General features: G+C 38.3%; 1 protein-coding gene across 1 annotated transcript in view; it reads left to right on the forward strand.

The window, feature by feature from the left end:
- Positions 1 to 22,038, forward strand: part of ZNF704 (zinc finger protein 704) — an 81,106-nt gene extending 59,068 nt beyond the window's left edge. Inside the window, exons 7-9 of the mRNA XM_060775530.2 lie at positions 579 to 683; positions 4,710 to 4,807; positions 6,319 to 22,038. Of these exons, the coding sequence (XP_060631513.2) occupies positions 579 to 683; positions 4,710 to 4,807; positions 6,319 to 6,430 (315 nt within the window). The 3' untranslated portion in view covers positions 6,431 to 22,038. The remainder of the gene's footprint in view (positions 1 to 578; positions 684 to 4,709; positions 4,808 to 6,318) is intronic.
- The last annotated feature ends 479 nt before the right edge of the window (positions 22,039 to 22,517 follow it).

Raw genomic sequence — 22,517 nt, forward strand, 5'->3', positions numbered from 1 at the left:
TTCTAAAGAAGGTAAAAGGTAAAACATCTGTTTTACCTTTTACCTTCTTTAGAAGATAAGATTTAGCAAGCTAGTTAGTTCCAAGACCCTTTCTATAAAGAATGTATTTATTTAACTTCAATAAATATTTTTGAACCTAAAGTTCTGACTCTGCAATCCTGAGTCATCCTAAAGATTAGAAGGTTGTCCCATCTCACCACATGTAGGTTTCTGCTGGGTATGGTACTCTGCTATATTTTGGTGGAGTTGCCCTAACTGAGGGTTATTTCTGAGCCTAACAGCTAGGATTCCCCAACAATGTGTTGTGTTTACAGTGGACTCTGCAGAAAATACTTCAGTTGTACTTCATTAAAAAGGATGATCAGTTTGTTTAGCAAGCCTTGCAAATGCTGGTTTATTAACAGTTGATGTTTAATGTTACATTTATTTTATATGTCTATATACCTAATGCCATATAAAGATTTCCCAAGCAGAAAGGGGTCACAAGTGGAAAATGTTTAAGAACCCCCAATCTAACCTATAATTCTGTAAAATAGAGAAGTTCATCCCTTTAATGGCTGATTGTTTTTTTTTAATAGGCCACAGCTCCTGTGAACATCCCAGGGTCAACCAAGTTCACACCCAATGGAAATAGCTTTAGCATCTCCTGGCAGTCACCCCCTGTTACCTTCACCGGCATCCCAGTAAGGAGGAAACCAACTATCTTTTTAAAATGGGATTTTTCTTAAAAGTATGATACATGCCATAGAACAACAGACTGGTTCAAGATTGGGCTGTATACTCTCACCTGACCTATTCAACTTGTATGCAAAACACATCATGTGATGTGCAGGGCTTGACAAATCCAAGGCTGGAGTTAAATTGCTGGAAAAAAACATTAACAGCCTTAGCTATGCAAATGATACCACTTATGGCTGAAAGTGAGGAGGAGACGAGAAGCCTTATAATCAAGGTGAAAGAAGAAAGTGCAAATGCTGTGTTGTAGTTAAAGATCCAGAAAACCAAGATTATGGCAACCAGACTGATTGATAACTGGCAAAAGGAGGGAGAAAAGGTGGAGGCAATGTCAGGCTTTGTATTTCTAGGCACGAAGATTACTGCAGACACAGACTGCAGCCAGGAAATCAGAAAGACGTTTACTTCTTCGGAAAAGAGCAATGACCAATCTCGATAAAATAGTGAAGAGTAGAGACATCACACTGGCAACGATGATCTGCATAGTTAAAGCAGTTGTATTCCCTGTAGTAACCTATGGATCTGAGAGCTGGGCCATAAGGAAGGCTGAGCAAAGGAAGATAGATGCTTTTAAACTGTGGTGCTGGAGGAAAATTCTGGGAGTGCCCTAGACCACAAGAAGATTTCCACACTCCAGGAAATAATGCCAGACTGCTCACTGGAGGGAAGGATATTAGAGGCAAAGATGAAGTACTTTGGCCACATAATGGGAAGACGGGAAAGCTTGGATAAGATATTGATGTTCAGGAAAATGGAAGGAAAAAGAAAGAGGGGCCGACCAAGGGCAAGATGGATGGATGTTATCCTTGAAGTGACTGGCTTGACCTTGAAGGAGCTGGGGATGGCGATGGCTGACAGGCTCTGGTGTGAGCTGGTCCATGAGGTCACAAAGAGTCAGAAATGACTGAACAAATAAACAACAACATGGTACATGCTGGGCAGGATTTAGATTTATCCTTTGCCCACATAAACATTCCATTTCAGTCAAATACTGGGCTAAATCCAATGTGATATGGATGGACATTGTGGAAGGGAGGCTTTCCTTTTTCCTTTCAGGAGCCAAAGGCTTGGAGCAGATGGGCAAAGCATCAAGGGTGTTGGCAATTTGATCTGCCCACAATGTTCATTCCTCCGGCGGGTGGATATCTTTAATATAGCCTGATGTTCTCTTCTTCTTCCCCCATCTTTTATTTGTAGCTGCATTACAGTTATCAAAAGATGTTAGTAGGAGTTTGTTCATTTGAATTTTCATTCAAAGTGTACCCAAAGGCTTTCAAAGCATTTCAACTGTGAATCAATTAATATCTGCAGCTTATTATAACATCCAGTACCAAAACATTTTCCAATGACAGTAGATCCCTGTGTAAGTAGTTTCCCCATCTTTCCTAAGATTGAACTAACTTATTTTGGATATCTTCCGGCCCATTGGGTTATATGTCCTTTGACACTAACTTGCTGGTTTCCTCTTTTCTTCCTCTTGCCCCAAGTGTTGTTTTGATTGACTCGCTGCAATCCATTGTAATCCCTATCATTATTCTCTTTAGATGATCAAGCCCTCTTGTTTGCCGCTTTGCCCCACATGCAGTGCTTTACATCCCACCTAATACCAATCACTATCTTAAGTAAACCAGCAATATTCCAATTTTCATTAAAATAATTGTTCTAGCATTTAAATAATCGCCATCAGAGAATACATCTCCTTTATATCAAAGTATTTTACCTAAGGCTACATGTCCGGAATTTTCCATTTGTCACAAATATGTGCTAGTTATACAAAACCTCTGCTTTATGACAATGTGAATTAGACACTGATAAGGTGCTGCCTGCTTCTTCTCTCTTCACCATGTGAATCACAAAAGCCTCTTACTGTCAACCTTTGGCATGTCTTGGAGGTTTTCTGTAGAGTCTGTGGTCTCCTGCTGAGCTGATAAAAATGAAAGTAGCTGAATCAATTACATTGCATTCTGCCAATGAATATTTATTAAATTCCATCAAGGAATAGCTAGCGGTGAAAGGCGTCATGCTGGCAGCAATCTGAACAAGACACTCTTAGCAGAACACGCTGTGCATAAAATACTCCTAAAATTTGATTTCATGACAATATGGTTGATCTAGAATAATTATAAAAGGTGGTTTATTCTCTGTGGCACTTCAGAAAATTGGCACAAGTAGGGGGGAAAATCCCAGGATCTTATTAGTTACTCTGTAAACCCAACACCAAAGGGAGCTGGATTAAACATGTAGGTATTCACATTGTTTCCACCAACATATGTAATATTTGGCCTGTAATAAATGAACTTGCTTAACTACATTTTATATTTATAGAGAGAGAGAGAAAAAATAATCTGGCAAGTTATATATTTCTATTCAGTATTTTAAAAAATGAACAGATAGAGGTGTGTGTTCTAATTCTTGAGTTTACTTTGTGTTGAATAGCTTGTCCATTTCACCCAGAAAATTGGTATGTCCCAAGGAATCAGACCAAATGCCAGCAATACAACTTCACACCAAGGGGAGTAAAATGTGTATTTTTTCCATTACATTCAAAACAAGGCACAATAGGAAGCAAAGATTTTAAATTACAGGAAGTTAGATTCCTGTTCATGCTTGAGAGAAAGTGTTGTCGAAGGCTTTCATGGCTGGAAACACTGGGTTGTTGTAAGTTTTCTGGACTCTATGGCTATGTTCCAGAAGCATCTCTACTGATGTTTTGCCCACATCTATGGCACTCATCCTCGGAGGTTGCGAAGTCTGTTGGAAATGAGGGAAGTGGGAGAAAGAACTCTTATCTGCTTGAGGCAAGTGTTAATATTGCAATTGGCCACCTTGATTAGCATTCAATGGCCTTACAGCTTCATAGCCTGTCTGGTTGCTGCCTTGGGGTCCTTTGTTGGGAGGTGTTAGCTGGCCCTGATTGAGTCTTGTTTGGAATTCCCGTCTCCTATCCTGGACATTCCATAGATACATAAACCTCACTTGCTTAGTTTCCAACTGACCTCATAACCTCTGAGGATGCCTGCCACAGATGTGGGTAAAAAGAGTGAATGCTTCTGGAACATGGCCATACAGCCTGGAAAATCCACAGCAACCCACTTGAGAGAAAGTTCTGTGAAACAGTTGTGCATGGAAAACAGATAACAACATCAAGGTATTCCCAAAAGGCCCCAGAGATGTTTGTGGTATGGCACATACTAAAGATTTGCATTGACTGTCAGGTAGACATGGCAAAATCTGCCAGTTTTATTTGTTCCTACATTCAGATTTTTTAAACCTCATGTTTCCTTCCATTACAGTTCCAAAGAAATTCAAAAATCTTAGTACAGTCGATTCTTGGGATCTCCTGAGGTTTGGTTCCAGGACCTCTGTGGATACACAGATCCATAGATTTTCAAGCCTCTTATATACAATGGTACATTAAAGCTGTGTCTGTTATATAAAATGCCAACTCAATGTTTACTTTTTGGAATTTCTTTGGGTAGCAGAGGAAATGATTGAATCCATAAATACAGAGGATCAACTGTAATTTTTTTAAAACCCTGAAACTACATTCTCCATGTCCACAGGCTGTTTTCAACAAGAGCACCATGGTGTACCTGCCTATCATAAAGGCATTAAAGATTAAAATAATCTCTTGAGAAAAAAGGGTTTCCAGATTCTTCCCAGACCTTTTAAGAGTAGAGTACTTAAATTCCCTGTACCTGGATGAACAAAAATGGTGCCATTTAAGTTTCTCCCACACTGAAATTTTTTAAAGATCAAGTTCAGATATAAAGAAATTTGTGAATATTGGCAAATTCTTATAAATTCAACTGGAGCTCTGCTCAGAGCTCTCTCTCAGAGCTCCAGTGGAATTGAGTTGGCAAGCCTACTGCTGAGAAACAGGTTACTGGGTAAGCGATTTGTCTTTATGATCTGTATTGTCTCTCCCAACTGAAAATCTGTAGTCAGATATGTATTTTTGTCTCGGTTGCTAGGTTTCGCCAACTCACACACGTCCTGCAGGAAGCGGAGAGCAAAAGCAACAGATTCAGACAGTTCTGTCATCACCCCCAAGAGCATCTGTTGGCCTCAGGTAGGAGACGTTTTCTTTCTGGTTGCTGTGTGCTCAGATAATGAAGATGGGGAATTTGTAATCAATGTACTTCCTCTCCACTACATTGGTTTATATAAAGAAATACCTTGAACAAGATTGACCTATTAATTGATTGATTGAGATATTTGTATTCTACGCAGTTACCAAGATCTTGAAGTGACATATGATAAAGTCAATTTAGCACAATAACAATAATTTTGTTAGACTATTAATATATCATGTATTGCTTCAAAGCCATAAATTTAAAACCAATTAAAATCATACCCACTATGACATTTGTGCAAATCAGATAAAATCAATTAGGCTTCAATGGTTTTCTAGTATCTTTGTATGACTCAAGATGAGGCAGGTTTGTCTTCTCTCCTTTCACCTGCAGTCAGATTCACAATCAGTCTTAGATTTCCAAGAATATTTCCAGTGACACTTTGATGTCAGTGGCCAGAATCCAGTTAGTGTTCTTTTACATTTGTTACAAAATAAGGTATCCAGAACCACTGACCAACGCAACCTACCTTCCTGTTACTGGTGTGCCCTCCAATGGCCACTTATTGACTGGGAGAACATCAGGAGGCACTATTTTAGTGTGTTTCTGCAACTGAATGTTCAGTAGTAATTAAATCCTTCTAGATCTCAAGAACATCCTTAGAAGGTCCAAGAGGATGACCTGTTTTCTTTGTGCCTCCAGCTGCCTAAGCACATCTGGACACTACCTAATTGCACACCCTGTTGTCCCCCAGGCATGAAATGACCATAAAAATAAGCAGACGGTAGCAAGAAGGTAGATGCATATGGGCAGAGTGGGAAGTAGTGAGAAGATAATGTTTTACCAGTTGATCCAAGAGCCTAGCCCAGGCATGAGCCAACTTTTTTGTCTTGGGACCGCATTGCAGGCCCAGTTGTGCAGGCCAGGCCAGGAGGGAGGGAAGCTGCGTGCAGGCCTGTGAAGGGGAGGGGCCAGGAGAGGGCAGGGACAGGGCTTGGGCCATCCTCAGGTTGTCCTCCTAGCATAATGATGGGCCTGCTCACCCTGTCCTTATGCCGGAAGGCAGGGCATGCGGTGACTGCCCCAATCCTCCTCCTGGCCCCCTTTCCATTCTCCTTCCCCAATCCTTGGGCTGTCCTCTTGGCATTATGCTGGGAGGAGGGCGAGACAGGCTCTCAGCCACCACATGCCTTCTTCGAGCCAACCTCCTAGCATAATGATGGGTCCATTCGCATTGGAGGAGGTTGAGACAGGCGGTGGCTGAGAGCACTCCAGAGAGCTTTCAGCTGCTATGTGCCTTCCTCCCCCATCTTTTTGGCATAATGATGTGGCGGGCCGCCATGTCCTTCTGCCAAGAGGACAGGGAAAACTAGAAGGGCCTGAGCATCCAGGGGAGCTGCATCCGGCTCCTGGACCTTAGTTTGCCCATGCCTGGCCTAGCCAATATTTTGGATAAAAACCTGTAAACCTTATTAACTGAGTCTTTCATTCCATTCTGACTCCACAGAAAACCTAGAGGAGAGGGAAAGAAATGTCGCAAGGTGTATGGGATGGAGAACAGAGATATGTGGTGTACAGCTTGCCGCTGGAAGAAGGCATGCCAGAGGTTCATTGACTGAAGCACATATACAATATGAAATGGCGTATGGCATTATTTTCTTGCTGCAGCTGCGCTGTGTGATGTTTCCTTTATCCTTGAGTGCTTGTTCCTACAGAAGGCTTGCACTTTAAAGCAAATGGGCTGTAAACAAGGAGAAGGACTTCTCAGAAAGCTACATGCAGCAATATAGGAAAAACTAGCAACATGACAAGCTTTTCAAAGTCCGAATCAGGAGCAGCTATATGTACTTTTCTTTAAAAGAAGGGGGGAACCCCCTTTTTAATACTATAGGACAACTTGCCTGCCAGGACCACATGTTTTTTCACACTGCGTCGTCGTCTGTGTTGTGAACTTTGGAATCAGAATAAGCAAAAATCCTTTTTCTGAAATTATTTTTTTTAACGCGTATCTTGAAAAGTGGGTTTCTACGCGATACTTTACAAATACATAAGCTACAATTTTCTCAAGAGCAGTTCTCATAAAAATGGTAAATAATTCAGATTGTGAGCAGTCTTGATGCAGGGTCTGAGACATAGGATGGGGATATGAGGAGATTGCTCTGCTGGAAGAACAAGCAGCATTGGAAGGGGATTTAAAGAGTGGTCTCAGGCTTAAATCTCAAGCCAAAATCCCACTTTTGCTTCTACCCCAAAAAAGGAACATGAGGCAAAATCACCAGCAAACCTATCCTGAAAATAACACAATATGTGGGAAACAATCCTGAGTTTAAATGAAGTTGGACTTACGTAAGCTTAGGAACATTACTGGAATTTAAAGATATCGTCTTAGAAGCTATTTGTATATCTCACAGTGCTAAAGAATGAACAAGGACAACTGCATGGACTCTGTAAGCCTTTATTCAGGGATGTGATCCAACTCAGCAGCTTCCTTCTCAGCTTTGTGTGTTGTTATCGGATGAACAGTTCACTTTAAAAACAAAGCATTGTTTCTGGGAGGTGTGATGGTAGGGATGACTACACAGAGAAAGAAGCTGCCTGCTCCAGCTTCCCAACAAGTAAGATACAAGTGCAGCAAGGTGGATGTATCTATCTATGATAAAAGCCCATTGATTGCTAAGGAAAATAATGGCCTTCAGACTGGCTTGCACTTTGATAGGTTTCCGTGATTTAGTGTAATTTAGTATTGGATGGGGTTGGGGGAGGAGAAGGCGCAGATTATTTCAGAGTGATTTAAGTATTTAAATTTACATGGAAATTTTCAATACAGGTGTACTGGAAAGAATATTTGCATAGGCCATGTTAAAATGATAGGATTAGCACAGGTGTATTACAGTATATTATTATCAGTGCAGCTTGTGCTCAAGGAAGTCCTGGTGGATCCTGTGCTATCAACTCCAGTGGGATAAAAGTGGTATCCCAAGTTGGGAAAACAAGAGCAAGAAGGGGAGTATATGCAGATGCTTAGTCTAAGTGTACAGAGAGAAGTCATAGTCCAGATTTATTTTTTGACCTAAAAGGACAAGTGATGAACAATCTTTCTTACTAGACAATGGGCAAGAAGAGATGGGGGAAAGCACAAATTTTGATTGGAATGCAGAATCTGTAGTGGGGGCTGATCCATATGTGAATAGTAGTTCCAAGCTACTAAATTAGCTTTAACAATAAAATGCTTCTTTCATAGCATTTCTGCATAGGATTGTTTTTCAGAATAGGTGAGTTTGAAACCCCATGCATTGCTTTGGTACAGTTCTCTTTGATCTAGTCACACCTAACAAATACATATCCTGTTTTCTCTTTCAAATGTACGAAGAAAACAAAACCAAGAGTTTAAATAATTTGTCTCCCTGGAGACTGGGCAGCAAAATCACAAAAGGCATGTGCTTAATACATGCTTCTTATGACTTGGTCACTATTTAGCCTAACTTCTGCAAATAAGAAAGAGTAGGATTCATAAAAAGACAAAGATTTATATTGTACTGAACTGGAAGTTTTACATGACCAAAAAGTGAATTCCTGATTCAAGAAATGTGTAACTCAAGGAGCACTCACACCTTGTGTTCCAGCTCTAATGTATTGGGTTGCAGTTTTGTTTCTCTGTTGCCATTTCTTTCTGGATATTGACAATAATCTATTAGGAATTGACAGAGTAGGGGTCACACATACCACAACTTCTATATTCAGTTACTGAAAAAGAAATATGAACATTAATCCTATCTTAATGCTCACAATACTTACGGGGGAAAGGTTAAAATAACTTTGATGATTTCAGAATGACTACATGGACCAGTTGTGTTACTATAAAGCAAATTTAATACATTCAAAATAACAAACTTTTTTCTTGTATTCAGGCCTGGCAAACTTCAGAAAGCCTGTAAAGATTGCTTTGAAATGCTTCAAAAATAATGTTTATTGGAAGGAAGAAAGTACCTAGGAAGTGCTGAGTCTTTTTGCAAAGTACAATAGTAATATCGTCCACCTACAGGAAATTATTTCTCAATAGTCCTGTCGTGTTCAAGATTATTTTTGTGCTATCTCAAACACTGTTAAATTCACTATTCCTATTCTATTTCCGTGGTATTTTAACCTTATTTTCCCAGGATGTGATCAAACGCATTCAGTTACAACAGCTTTTGAAAATGACATAGGATGCTAGGACATACTAGCTAGTTGAATCCACTATAAATTGCAGTAGCTATACAAACCTTGTCTGTCTATGATCAGTTTACTGTGACGTTCAGTCCCATTATTCTAGGTTGTTTCCCTTCTGATAAGCTGGGGTCATAAGCAGAATTACTTCTATTATCCAAGTGAACTGTTAGGACAACATAGAATCTGGAAATATTAGCACAGATGAGAAAATTTCAATATATTAAGAGAGCATTTCTAGAAAACACATAGTGAACCAGAAATTTGCAACTGGCTTGTATATTTGGTTGTGTGTATTTAGTAGGACTGCAAATTTATTTTGAAGACTTATAATTGTTTGTAGATAACGTTCCTCCTGAAACTTTTGTTTTGATGTTGGTGTTTTGAATACAGAACTCAAAGTTGAAAACTGTCCTTGACAAATTTTGATCACTGGACTTCAGAGTTGAAAGTCAGTGTTTAATATTTGATCATGTATTGTATCATACATTTTTCAATTAAATCTTGCACTCATGAGGGCTAGTAACTTTTTTTAAAAAATGAAACATAATCCCAGAACAGTGCCTGCCTGCCAAATATTGCTCGTCTTGTCTTTGTGTGATGTTGTTCGTAAAAAATAATGGGCAGCATCTACTTTGTTTCTCTGCCAAGTTTTTCCAGTGTATTTTCTACTGCGTGAGTGTTCATGTTGCGACACTAAGACACCTTTACAGCTCTTGTTGAACTTCTTTTGACTGTTGTTAGTTAAAGACTCAGCTGTCCTAAAGCAGGATTTAATTGCTTACCCATAGACCGAAAGCGGTTCTGTGGGATCTGTGATATGAAAAGAACACAGCAATGGGACGGCTGGAGATTGCTTTATTGTACATAGTAACTGCTCGTTCTAAAACTGCTTACAACCTAATTGTCTTTTTTATTACTAAAAATAAATAACTGTTGTAGAATTTTAGTAGGGTTTTGAAATGCAGAAAAACCACAGAAAGTAGGTCATTAGCTGGAACTGTAAGTAAGCCAGTTTGACAGTTAAAATAAATACTCAACTAAATCACTGGTGGCTGCAGTGAAGAATTCATAGATGTATTTATTTTAGTGCTAAGTTTTACCGTATCTATTCTGAAATAATCTTCACTGGATATTCTCTAACAGTCTCACATTTTTCAAATTTTAGCTGTGCACCAGCCCCATGGTTGTTGTTTTTTGTTTGTTTTTTTGTTTTTGTTTTTTTTACATTTTAGCTCTTCACTTGCACCATTACCCACTATCTCTTGTTCTGTGGACATTTAGCTAGTTATGATTTGAATGTGGACACACAAAGCAGATTTAGAGTGAGGACAAAGAATGTTGCCTCTACATTAATTGCCAAAAATTGAGGTGCACTTCCCAACTGGTCAGAATATTCCATTAAATGTGGCTCTCAGCTGTTTAGACATAGGTGTATTTTGAAATATCTCCAAATCACCTCTCTCAAGGATGGGAATCACTTTCTGCCAGAGATCTAAATTCTATTGCAGCCAACATTCTCAGTGTTGGATGGAGCCAACACCAAAAAGGATGCAAACAAAATACCATATTTTATTATGAATCTTCTACAGCAGTGGTTCTCAACCTGTGGGTTCCCAGGTGTTTTGGCCTACAACTCCCAGAAATCCCACCCAGTTTATCAGCTGTTAGGATTTCTAGGAGCCAGTAATTAATTCTTAGGGTGGTATTTCAAGCTCATAGAATATGGACTGGGGGAGACAATGTAAAACAGGCTGAGAACTCCCCAAATGACTTTATAATGGAAAACCCAAGAGAACCCAATTGGACCAGGATTTCCAGAGAAATTAATATTCCCCAGTCATGAACGCTTTATGTTAGTAATCTTAAAACTATTACCAACACAAAATGGGTGTTTTGGTTCTATCTGCAGAAACATCTTTAAATAACTCATGCCATATTCATAGGTTTATTTGTAATGTGACGTGGGAAAAGTATGGCCCAGTGCAAAGCCCCAGAACACCTCAATTACTACCACATTCCCAATGTCACTACTGGGCCATTTTAGACCCAGGAGAGGTTTTATACCATCAGAATTGCTAACAGTTTGTTATTCAATACAAGAAAGACATATTTTTCTGTTTGGAAATTAAGATCGAAATCTTTGCTCAAAAAGCAATTTCCAGATCTGGGTGAGATGAAGTGATTAATGCTTCTCATTTCTTAGGGAGACAGGATAAGGATAATCTAGCCTACTTTTTTCTAGCTGGGAAGTTAGATTCAGAATGAACTAGAGGGTGAACCCTGGCATTATGGAAAATAACCAAAAAATACATAAGACACCTCCCTTCCGCAGGAAAGTATCTGCAGGTTGCGGCAACAAATAAATAAATCCTTGTAAATTATAGTAAGATGCTACTCTTCTAGATGACCTTGACATTCACACATATCCCTTTTCTCTTGTCCAAAACGGAGTCTACCAAAACTGGAGAAGTTTTGCATCCTTGTTTCCCTGCAGGAGATGATCCATAAAAATAAGAAACTCGGCAACCCTAAGTGACTCTAATAATCAAAAAGGTTGTATGCTTAACAACTTGCTTCCAAAACTTAATTCCAAGTTCCATTAGATATAATAATATTTTGAAAACCAAAACAGCAATACTGGTTCTTATTTTGAGAAGATTACTTCTTTAGGGACCTAACTAAAGTCTATTGTGCCCATTGTTCTGCTTTCAACAGTGACTGCCAGATGCCATTGGAAACTTCACAAACCGTCCATGACATTAAAATGATTTCTTTTTGTCTCCCAACTTTTTGTTGTGTTGAGATCTGCATTTATTATGATAATAACATTAGCTGTTGCTTGAATATCAGTTGAATAACTTTGCCTGTTTATTTTGTTGTTTTCACATGTTAATTATGGAAGCTACATAGACAAATTCTGAGTAGTCTCAAACAGGCTGTGGAAATGGCCCATCTTCCTGCACACTGTGTAAATATACTCCACAGCACCCCTCCCCCAGCTGCCCAGAAGAGATTAGAGAGAGCTATAGTTGTCTCCATATCAATGGCAGCCAGATACAACTGTGTTCCCCCTTTTCCTGATGATGGAGTGGGGGAGATTAAAAAGCAGAAATATAGCTTTATTTAAAAATAGAAATTTGAATGCAGAGAGATGAAGGATTGGATCCAGATATAATCTTCAGTTTATGGCCGGAGATATTTAGTGCAATTGTAAAATTGTGTACAGTTAGGAAAAATTGCACCCTTGCCATTATTTAAGCTGGACAATGCATTCATGTTAATCTAGTACTGTAGTTCTCAATCTGTGGGTCCCCAGATGTTTTGGTCTTCAACCCCCAGAAATACAGCTGGTAAACTGGCTGGGACTTCTGGGAGTTGTAGGCCAAAACACCTGGGAACCCACAGGTTGAAAACTACTGATCTAGTACATTCCGAGATTTGAATGTCAATGTCACCTAATTTACTAGCAAATTACATCTTTTTTTTTTTTGTAGAAATGATAGGAAAGATGGATTAACATGACTTGGTTTGACCTTTCTCTGTACAGCCATGCCCATGAGTATCTGCAACAGAATTACTCCAAATAAATCCCTTACAAAATATATACTATTTGCAGGTAATTTGTATTCCAAAGGCATGGGTCATGAGATCCTGCCAAATTAATTATTACAGAATAAAAGCTGCTCGATCCAGTTGTTTCTTTCCATTGTGGAAATCTATTTCTTTCCTGGCTTTATATATACCCGGATCTCCCTAAACCCATACTTTGTTTTTTCTTTCTTTCTTACTATGGATAACAGATTTGGTAAAACACAAAATACAAGGGGGAAGGAGAGCAGGGCAGATGAAATTGCTGTTTGCTAACCTAATAGTTGATTCTCCATGATCTATCTTCAGATGAACATCTAGCTTCAAAGTGAGCATTTTGTTAAATATGCATTTCCAGAGTTTCCTTCATATTATCAATGCGTCAAATAAAATAATGGAATCTAAAAGGTGGATACGCTTTAACAAAAGTATAGGTTTTAAAATCTGGAGCCAACTGAAAAATCCCAGTCCTCTATCTGAAAATAATAGAATACTACGTTTGTTTATTTCCAGTGTTCCAAATCCCTAATCTGAAATGCTGCTGGAGATTAAGATGGGCTTTTTAAATGATTGTAATAGTCATAGCATTGTTTACCATTGTATAGCTTTCTGTTTTATTAAGATTCTGTGGGGAAATCGATGCGCCAAAGACTGGAAAAGAATCTGATTTCTAAAATAGTAGAGATGCCTGTAGTTCCCCACTCCAAATTTCAGAAACGGTAGATTTTAAAACAGTTTTTTAAAAGTCCTGAAACATGCTACTGACATAATGATAGGTGATCTTAATGGAGTCTTTTCCAACACCATAACCTCCAACATTTTACAAATGAAAACTGGGACACATATGGCCAGTAAGCATTGTAATATGGTCATACTGCTGAAAGTTAGTAATAAATACTCAAGTTGGACGAGATATACTGGAAAGGCACCTCCTGCTCTCCTCTACTACAAGCTATTTTTACACTGAATAATTTTGCAGCAATTGAAGAAAGCTGAAAACAAGGGGAAAGGTGGGAGGTATAGAGAGAAACCTGGACACTTTAAAAGCAACTGAAAAAGAGAGGCTCATCTCGGACTGTCTGTGCCAAATCAAAACAGTTGGAGGGTATGCAGCACAGAATCACCAGCAAAAGGGACATAATTTAATGACAGACCAGCTAATAAGCAGATTGTCAGAGGGAGGATATTTTTAGTCTTACTGCTCTTATTGATAGTCTAGAACTTGGTTCAGCTTTATGTCTAGTTGTACTTAGTCACATTTGGGAATTATGATACCCAGTGAACACTGAATTGCTACATAATGAGAATATCAGAATGCAAGAGGTTGTGTTTCTATTTCTGTGTACATAATATTTGCACTGAATGATAACCTGAATATTTTTATTCAAATATGAAACTATATTGTAGATGCAGAATTTTGTTTCTCCCACTATTCAGTCTAAAAGGAGAACCTAATTAAAAGTTTATTCAAGAAATAGCCATCAAAATTGACTTCTTAAATAAAATATTTTGAAACTAAATTTAGATAATTAGATATTTTACCTGTGATTCATAGTGGTTTTAGTGTTTTTAAGATATGCAGTAGTTGTAGTTGAGAGGAAAATGACAACAGCCTTATTGAATAGTGCAATATTGCTTTTTACTCAACAAAGGGCTAACTTGTTGTAGAAAGAGCATATAAACCACTGTGAATATTTTTGCAGGATATTTCTAGGTCTACAAAGCCACAACTGGAATTGAGTTGCTGTAAGTTTTTCAGGCTGTATGGCCATGTTCCAGAAGCTTTCTCTCCTGATGTTTCACCTGCATCTATGGCAGGTATCCTCAGAGGTTGTGAGTTCTGTTGGAAACTAGGAAAATGGGATTTATCTATCTGTGGAATGTCAAGGGTGAGAGAACTGGAACTTTTTAAACAAGTTTGCCAGTTACTTTGAGCTAAACCCAATTGTTAATTCCAACTAAAGCTGCAGTTGTTATTCCCACTAAAGCTAAATGCAGTAGTTAGTCCCAGCTGTATCATTATAAACTTAGCAAGTCAGTGCTTCTGCAAGTTTTGTTTATCCATTGGGTCGGCTTGGAACTAACAACTGTATTTTGGCCTACGAAAGCAAACAAATTGTTTTCTCCCAAATGACTTGAGGCTTCTTTGCAAATATATTTTCTCTTTCTAAGTTTAAAATACAAATTTAAAATCCTTCATAATTAAAAAATAATAATTTTTATGGCTATGATGTTATCAATTTGAAAATCAGTTCAGCACATGATCCTGTGTCACCAGAGCAAAAAGACAGTTAAATCTGAATCGTATTTAGTCATTTAATCCCGGAATATGATTTTCCTGTGTCATAAACTGGTCCTTGTCTTATTCAGGCATTCAACAATCCAATATGTGACAGTTTCCTAATACTGTTTCTATTTGTTTCAAAACATGTATCGGAGATCATGCCACAGTCTACTATTTAATAACTAGACTGAATGTTTTTCAGGCAGCCTATCGAATGTACTGTTGTTTTCTTGTGTTTTTCAAAGGGAAAGAAACCTATCGTCCAAATACCCCAAATGCCAAAGAATAAAAGATTTAAGGATCTTATGATTTGCTATTTTTCTAAGATTATTCTTTTGGTGTTCATTTGGAGGAAGGTTGATGTACAGACAACAAGGAAAGCAATAGTCTTGACCGCTTGTGAATGGTTTGAGCCTGTATGAAGCCCTGAATCAGCCTAAGAAGGGATCCAATGGCAAAGAGAACACCAAAATGCTAGGATGGCTTCATTACCAAACTAAATTGCTCAAGCTCCCAATAAGAATGTTCTATTGATATGTAACCTATCAAAATGTCTTGTGTTCTGCTGTTATGCAGATTTCTTGTGGCGCTTAAGCACTTTTCGTTTATACGTCCAGAGACTTTGTGACGTATTAAGTTATATTTCCAACACAATTTTTAAAGGTCTGTTTCTGATGGAGACAGATATTAGAGGCCAATATGGCTATATTGGCTTTGGAGATTAAAACTCCACTCACACAAAAATCCAGAGTAGTACTGTGCCATTTGCTTGATTAGGGTCCCACACAAATATAACACAGATATTAACAGAAAGTGTCCTCCTACACATCTTTCATTATGTCATTATATTCAACTTACCTCTTTTGCTTATTTCTGTTCTATGCTGTGGTGTGACATTGAGCAAGAACCTAAAAGAAATGTATTGGGTCATCTTTATTCAGATTGGTTAATCCCAGGAAAACCGGTGTAGTTCAACAGCACAGGTACAGTCAAATGAACTGACCTTTCTCTTCTATTATCAACTGTATAAAGACAATTCTACGTGAAATTATTTCGCTTTCATATTTGTGGCAGTTATGAGAGAAAAAAACCTCAATATATAATTATAAGGATTTCCCTATGTCCAAAATTAGAAGCCATTTTACTACTGCAGTTCATAATGGATAGTCACTTTTGTCAAAACTTTTTAATATACATCTGTCTGAGGCTAGCGTTGTCTCTCCAATCCTGATGCCTATCTGAGATTGTTTAATTGAAATGGGTTTGATTGGTTTCCATATAACCATGGTTTAGAGTTGTATGCTATTCTGTCACTTGCTAAGAAGAGTAATTTGTCTTTGAATTAATATCAGCAAGACCAACCATAGACATTAGCTGTGAAGTCTCTAATTACATGAAGTTGAGAATCTGAGCTTTGAGATGTAAAAGTTTTCAGTATTTTCATCATAACAAGATTTCCCTCTAAATAGTGTCAATTAGAAACAGGACACTTAGGCCTGAATGCTAGCCCAACTTCAGTATATATCCACTTTTTTCTGTATCAGGAGCAACTTGAGAAACGGCAAATCGCTTCTGGTGTGAGAGAATTGGCCGTCTGCAAGGACGTTGCCCAGGGGACACCCAGATGTTTTAGCATCCTTGTGGGAGGCTTCTCTCATGTCCCTGCATGGGGAGCCGGAGCTGACAGAAGGAGCTCATCTGTGCTCTCCCTGGATTCAAACCTCCAACCTGTTGGTCTTCAGTCCAGGCAGCACAAGGGTTTAACCCATTGCACTACCATATATCCACTAAATCCTGTTGAACACTAATTCAGGATTAAGATAAGACTGACTAACTTGATGGGTCTACTCTAGTTGAAAATTAATAGGAGTCAGACCATGAACAGGTTATGATGATCTTAGCTTTCAGCAACTATAGTGTCACAGATCTTGCATGAACTTAAAATTGTCAGCTATGAAAACAATGGTGTAGAAAGCCAATAGCATGATAAAGGTCAAGGTTTCCCCTTGACATTAAATCTAGTTGTGTCTGACTGGGGTGTGTGCTCATCTCTATTTTTAAGCGGAAGAGCCAGCGTTGTCCGTAGATGCCTCCACGGTCATGTGGTGGCATGACTGCATAGAGCACCGTTATCTTCCTATCAGGGCTATACTGATTGATCTACTCACATTTGCATATTTTCAAACTGCTAGGTTGGCAGAAGCTGGGGCTAACAGAGGGAGCTCACCCTGTTCCCTGAACCTGAACTGTCAACCTTTTGGTCAGCAAGTTCAACAGCTCAGCGGTTTAATCTGCTATGCCACCAGGGGCTCCAACAGCATGATAGCTATACAAAATCCACATCACCAAAGTCAGAGTTCATTCCTTAATGATGTAAGAATAATGTAATATTTTTATTACAATAGTTCTATAACAATGTATTCTAATCATTGCAATCGTTTATGAAGCCAAAAACAAAGATCATGCATATGTTCTTTGTCCCTGACAAAGAGATCCTTAACTAGTTTTTAAAAAAGAGCCCTTCATTATATTCAACACTGAGAAATCTAGTGTAATGTCAGTAAACTACTCTGAATATTCAGCCAAGACAATCTGTACAGTGAGTCCACTGTGTTCTTGCGGGTTCAGTTCTGGAGCCACTACAGATATTTAAAAAATGTGGACAATCATAGCCCATATTATTAAATGGTGGAGGCATGAACATGCATATGTCAATGTGTCTCATTCACACCGTGACCATTTACTAAGATGATTCACAGTTGCTGGAAATTGCTGAACTTGAGCTCACTGAATTGAGTTCAACTTGATCTCAGACATGGTAGAATACAAACACATATAATGAACTTCCAGCAAGACCAGCTCAGCACCTGCATTTTACTGAAATAAAATATCTTGTAAATACTTTAGCCTAGGAGAGAAAAACGACATTGCTGTCTAAAGGTTAAGATACCCAGGTTGTATTCTACATAACAAACTTGGTCTGGCACACTTTTATAGCTCTCAAGCAAATTTCTCTGTTAGCTAAACTAAACAAAACTGTAGATTTTCCACATCTCCAAAATGTATTTAAAAAAATTTGTGGAGGAAAATATATTTAATAAAAGTGGTTTTATATGTACAGCGTAAATGAGAATTTTAACTTCTGAATGTCAGGGCTAATTCTATTTCTTGTACGTCTTCTTTCTGCATCCTGCTCAACTCACTTTACAGTTTATAGAAACTATGAATACATGGTCGTAGTTTTGACAGTGTAACCCTGATATATGTTTTAATACTATGTTTCTGTCAGGTTTGTGTCTTTGCAGAAGAGTTGTGTGAAATATCCTATTCTTACCCTCCCTGTCATACTGGATTTTTGTTAGAAACGAGTAGCAAATGTTGAGGTACAATAAGCTTTATTTGTTTTGGGGAAAAGGTTAAGTTCCAAAGTGTACACAAAATGTATGTTATCAGGCAAACCTGATAGATGCAAAAGCACAAGTCTATACTGTGCGCTAAGACCTCAGCCTTAGACACCAAGCTGATGCATTGAGTTTGCCTTTATAGGGATTATTTGTAGAATTCGATAAAACCCCAGTATACCAACACTAAAAAGAAAGGTTCACAGATGCTCAGTATGAATCCTCTATAATTGGTTTGTGGATTTTCTATTGTATTTGATCTTGAAGATAGTTCTGATATCAAAAGTGCTTGGGTTGTTTCAAGGAGCTAGACCTAGATGGAAACTCTAGCCAATATTTTCCAGTTACTGCTAATGCAGTTATTTCAAAATCAACTTCTCCCAATATATATGTCTCCTCCCTGAACAGTCTTTGGATTTTAGTGAACCAATGTAAGAATCTGAAACTTTTAAAACTATGCATTTTTATTTTAAAAATGCATTTACATTGACTCAAAATATTCCTAGATCTGTACAATTGTTAAATATTATCCACCCTGAACTGTCCAAATTTACATTCCTAGTATGGTTAGAATTCACCTAGATATTAAAAAAATATTAAAGTTGAAAAATATTATTCAACCGAATGCTATTATAAATAAAATAGGCACAATCTGATCTAAATTGCGTGCTTTAAGTCTCACTGATTTTGATATGGAGGATTTATGTGATGGGGAAATCCACTAGCTATGCCATCACTTCCATTGCTCTGCCGCTTCACAACTCCCAGGCCAGGAGGTGGAAGGGTAGCTCTTACATCTCTCTTCCCATTGACTATAGTGGGAGAGATGGAATGCATATTGTTGGTTCTGGAATGGCATAGCACTGGACTGCTTTTAGGCATCAGAGAAAACACCATGGGTTTGGACCAGGTAGTTCCATGCTGAGCTCCCAACACACTTTGGCCAGGATCCTATGCTCACATAACCTGGGTTTTGCAAATATCCTTTGGCGGATGTTGCAGAAGAAGGTATTCAATAACTTCTTGAGCAACATAGCTACCAAAAGTTGGCTTCAAAGAGCAGGAACATGGTCCCCTTAGTAGAGGAGAACAGGAGACACCCAGGCAGTATCTGGCATCGATCTCTTCCTTTATAGCTGCCTTCTGGAAGTAGGCAGAAAGGGCTACGCACAACTGTGTGAGTAGAGCCTTCCATTACACCTGTGCAATGTAGCATTGTATACCTAATTTATCTTTACATGGTTAATGGAAGCCCACTGGTAGAAAACCAAAACCAGGAGTGCTTTTTCAGCCATATCTTGAAGGCTTCTGGCAAATAATTATTTCAGAAGCAGGTCTCACTCCACCAACAAAGAAGCACTTCCAATTACTCTCTCAAGTGTGTACTTTAAAACATTCATGTTTAAGAATTGGATTTAAGAACACTTACTTTTGGTTAAATTGTAGTACTCTGAACTATAGGCTGCTGAAGGCCAGGGCAACTGAAAGGCTGTCCCAACTATGGGAGAATAACACATCATGTTTTATATGTGTAGATGACTTGGTTAAGCTGTAGATTAGTGGTTCCCAACCTTTGGTCCTCCAGGTGTTTTGGACTTCAGCTCCCACAATTCCTAACAGCTGGTAAATTGGCTGGGATTTCTGTTGGAGTTCAAAACAACTGCAGGACCAAAAGTTGAGAACCACTGCATAGATTGATCAAATGTTTTTCAAATGCTGTAAACGGCGTTCCTGCAAGCACCACCAAAAGTAATCAGTCCAGAGGTGTGTAAGCTGTTAATATGCTATCAGGTACAATTCTAAGAATATGGAAAGCAGAACAAATCAGATTTTTTGATACCATTATTCCAAGTAGTATAAATACTTTACTGAAATGTGTAATAGTCCTGCCACAAACTCTGGTGTTTGCATGTTTATCCAATATTGTGTGTATGAAAACAAAACATTTTGAAAAACAAAACAAAAAAATAGTCTCTGTGTAATATGGGAAGAAATGCCTTTTCTGGTCTATTGTGACTCTCCCTTCTACAACTTGCTGTACTTGGGGTTCTGTTCTGTTTTAGAAGAACCTGCATTCAACTGTTTAATTGAAGGGCTGGCTTGCATCCAATATTGCACTAACAGATACCCTGCATGTTGGAACTTCTTTCTCCTTCCCAGTGCAATCCTCCTACTCTCTGAAAATCATCTCCTTGGTTTCCCCAACAGTTAGGGGTAAATTTTGGAGACAGATGGAATGGGGGATGACTGCGGGGACTTCCAATTCCATTTACAAAACAGTTCTTTGAGGAGAACTGTACCCACTGCATCCTGGCCATCACCACATCAATGCAACGTAAGAGGGCTCCTTCATTATCCAATTACAGTACTTCATTCATGTGTGCTATGGTAGTGATTTCTAGGTGAGGCTCAGACTAGATTCAGGCCTACCTTGAAACAGGGACTGGAAGTTCATTCACTAGAACTAAACACAAATTTGCCTAGGGAATAACTGCAGCCTACCTCGAGCTTGACACAGGGGCAAAAGCCAAGTACCCTAGGTGAATGCTGCAAAAAATATACATACTGACATGTTTCAAAGCCTGTAAAGACTGTGTTGCGATCTCTGGGGTTTTGCTTTCCTTGCAATCAGTGGGATTCTCTCCGAAGAGAGCAAGTCAACCTTGTCTTTAAGGAGCGTTTCTTTTATTGTCTGTTTAATATGGTAAATTTCACTTTATAAATATTTGAAAGAGCTTCCAATTTTGGCACTAATGGAAATACTGGATACTTTTAATATATATTTAGATGGTTATTTGAAACAAAACATTGCTGTCTTTTTATATAATTTTTAGCCAAATACAAATATTCTGATTTCTACTTCTGTGGATTCCTGTCAGACTGTAAATGCAAAAATAAAACTAGTTCAGGTTTCAAAACCCTGAGGGGTAAGAATTGACTGTTCGAAGTGCTTCACTAGCTTTTGGTATATTGACAGTTTGTGTGTATATATGATGTATATTAAAGTTATAAATATATAAATATAAATATTCCATATGGTTAAATGTCTAGTGTTTTTATTGGCAATCTCTATGGATATAAAATGTGTTTTGTATTGCTTTATGAATTAATCACAAAGCCTTTATGTGATGAAGTGTTTTATAACTATTTTACACCCAGAAACTGTTAGTTCTCATCCAATGGGAATCACAAGATTGGTTTCAGAAGCAGAATTTGAGTTTTTAAACTGGTCTTAATGGATGGCAGCAGGTAAAATGCACTTTCTTGTGGCATGCAGTGTAATTGCTTTGAAGAAGAAAAAAGACCAAACTGTGTTTACATTTTTGCTAGTGTTCCCCTCCTTCCCTCTTCCCGATAGATGCAAATATCAACATTTTGCTTTCTCTTTGTGGTGAGGAAAAAGCAAAGAAATCCTTAATGAGTTACTGGAGTAAGGTGAATCAAGGGTGGATCATTAGGAGTAGATTAGTCCATTTGTAAAAATCCATTTTAGTGATATGTGGGCGCTACTTTGTGATGCTTGGATGTGACAAATATGCTGTTGCTTATCTAGTCTTAATAACATTGGTTATCTGTATTCTACTCTTAATGGCTTAGTTGCACTTGCTTGAACTTTGTCAAAAGACCACCTTGCAAAACTATTCAGACTGTTATGTCCACAAACACAACTTAAATGCACTTACAATGATTTGCTACCATGGAGTGTGTTGAACTATTTCGTGTAATAAAAGCCTTTGTGTATAAACTGTTGTGTAGGACTATTTTTCTTAGGCTTCTGGACTCTTTCAGTGTAGTAAACTGGTAGAATTTCAACAAGGAAAAACAATCACATCCAATCTATCAATCCAGTAATACTATAGCTATCAATTTTACTATCCAACTAATCATATCTGAATAGAAAGGGTTTACTTACTAGGTAGTTATGGAAGGTAAGAAAGGCGTTGCCATTTGCCATCTTTTGGAAATGAATGTAAATATGTCCACAAAGCTTCTCAAAGGCTCCCAAGCAACTCTTCCCCTCCATCAGCCCCTTATAACCAGCACATGAAGAAATAGTAAAGGGAAGCACATTGACAAAGGTTATCACAAACTGAAAACTGAAGAAGCATCTGGCCCAAATCTTGTTAATGGCATACCCTGGTATAGATCCTGGTATTACCAAAATGCTTGTTAAGCTGGGAAGAAATCATAAAAGAGGTGGACAATAGTATGGATAGATTTATA

The sequence above is a fragment of the Anolis sagrei genome, chromosome 4 (assembly GCF_037176765.1).
Source record: "Anolis sagrei isolate rAnoSag1 chromosome 4, rAnoSag1.mat, whole genome shotgun sequence".
In the NCBI taxonomy this organism is placed as follows: Eukaryota; Metazoa; Chordata; class Lepidosauria; order Squamata; family Dactyloidae; genus Anolis; species Anolis sagrei.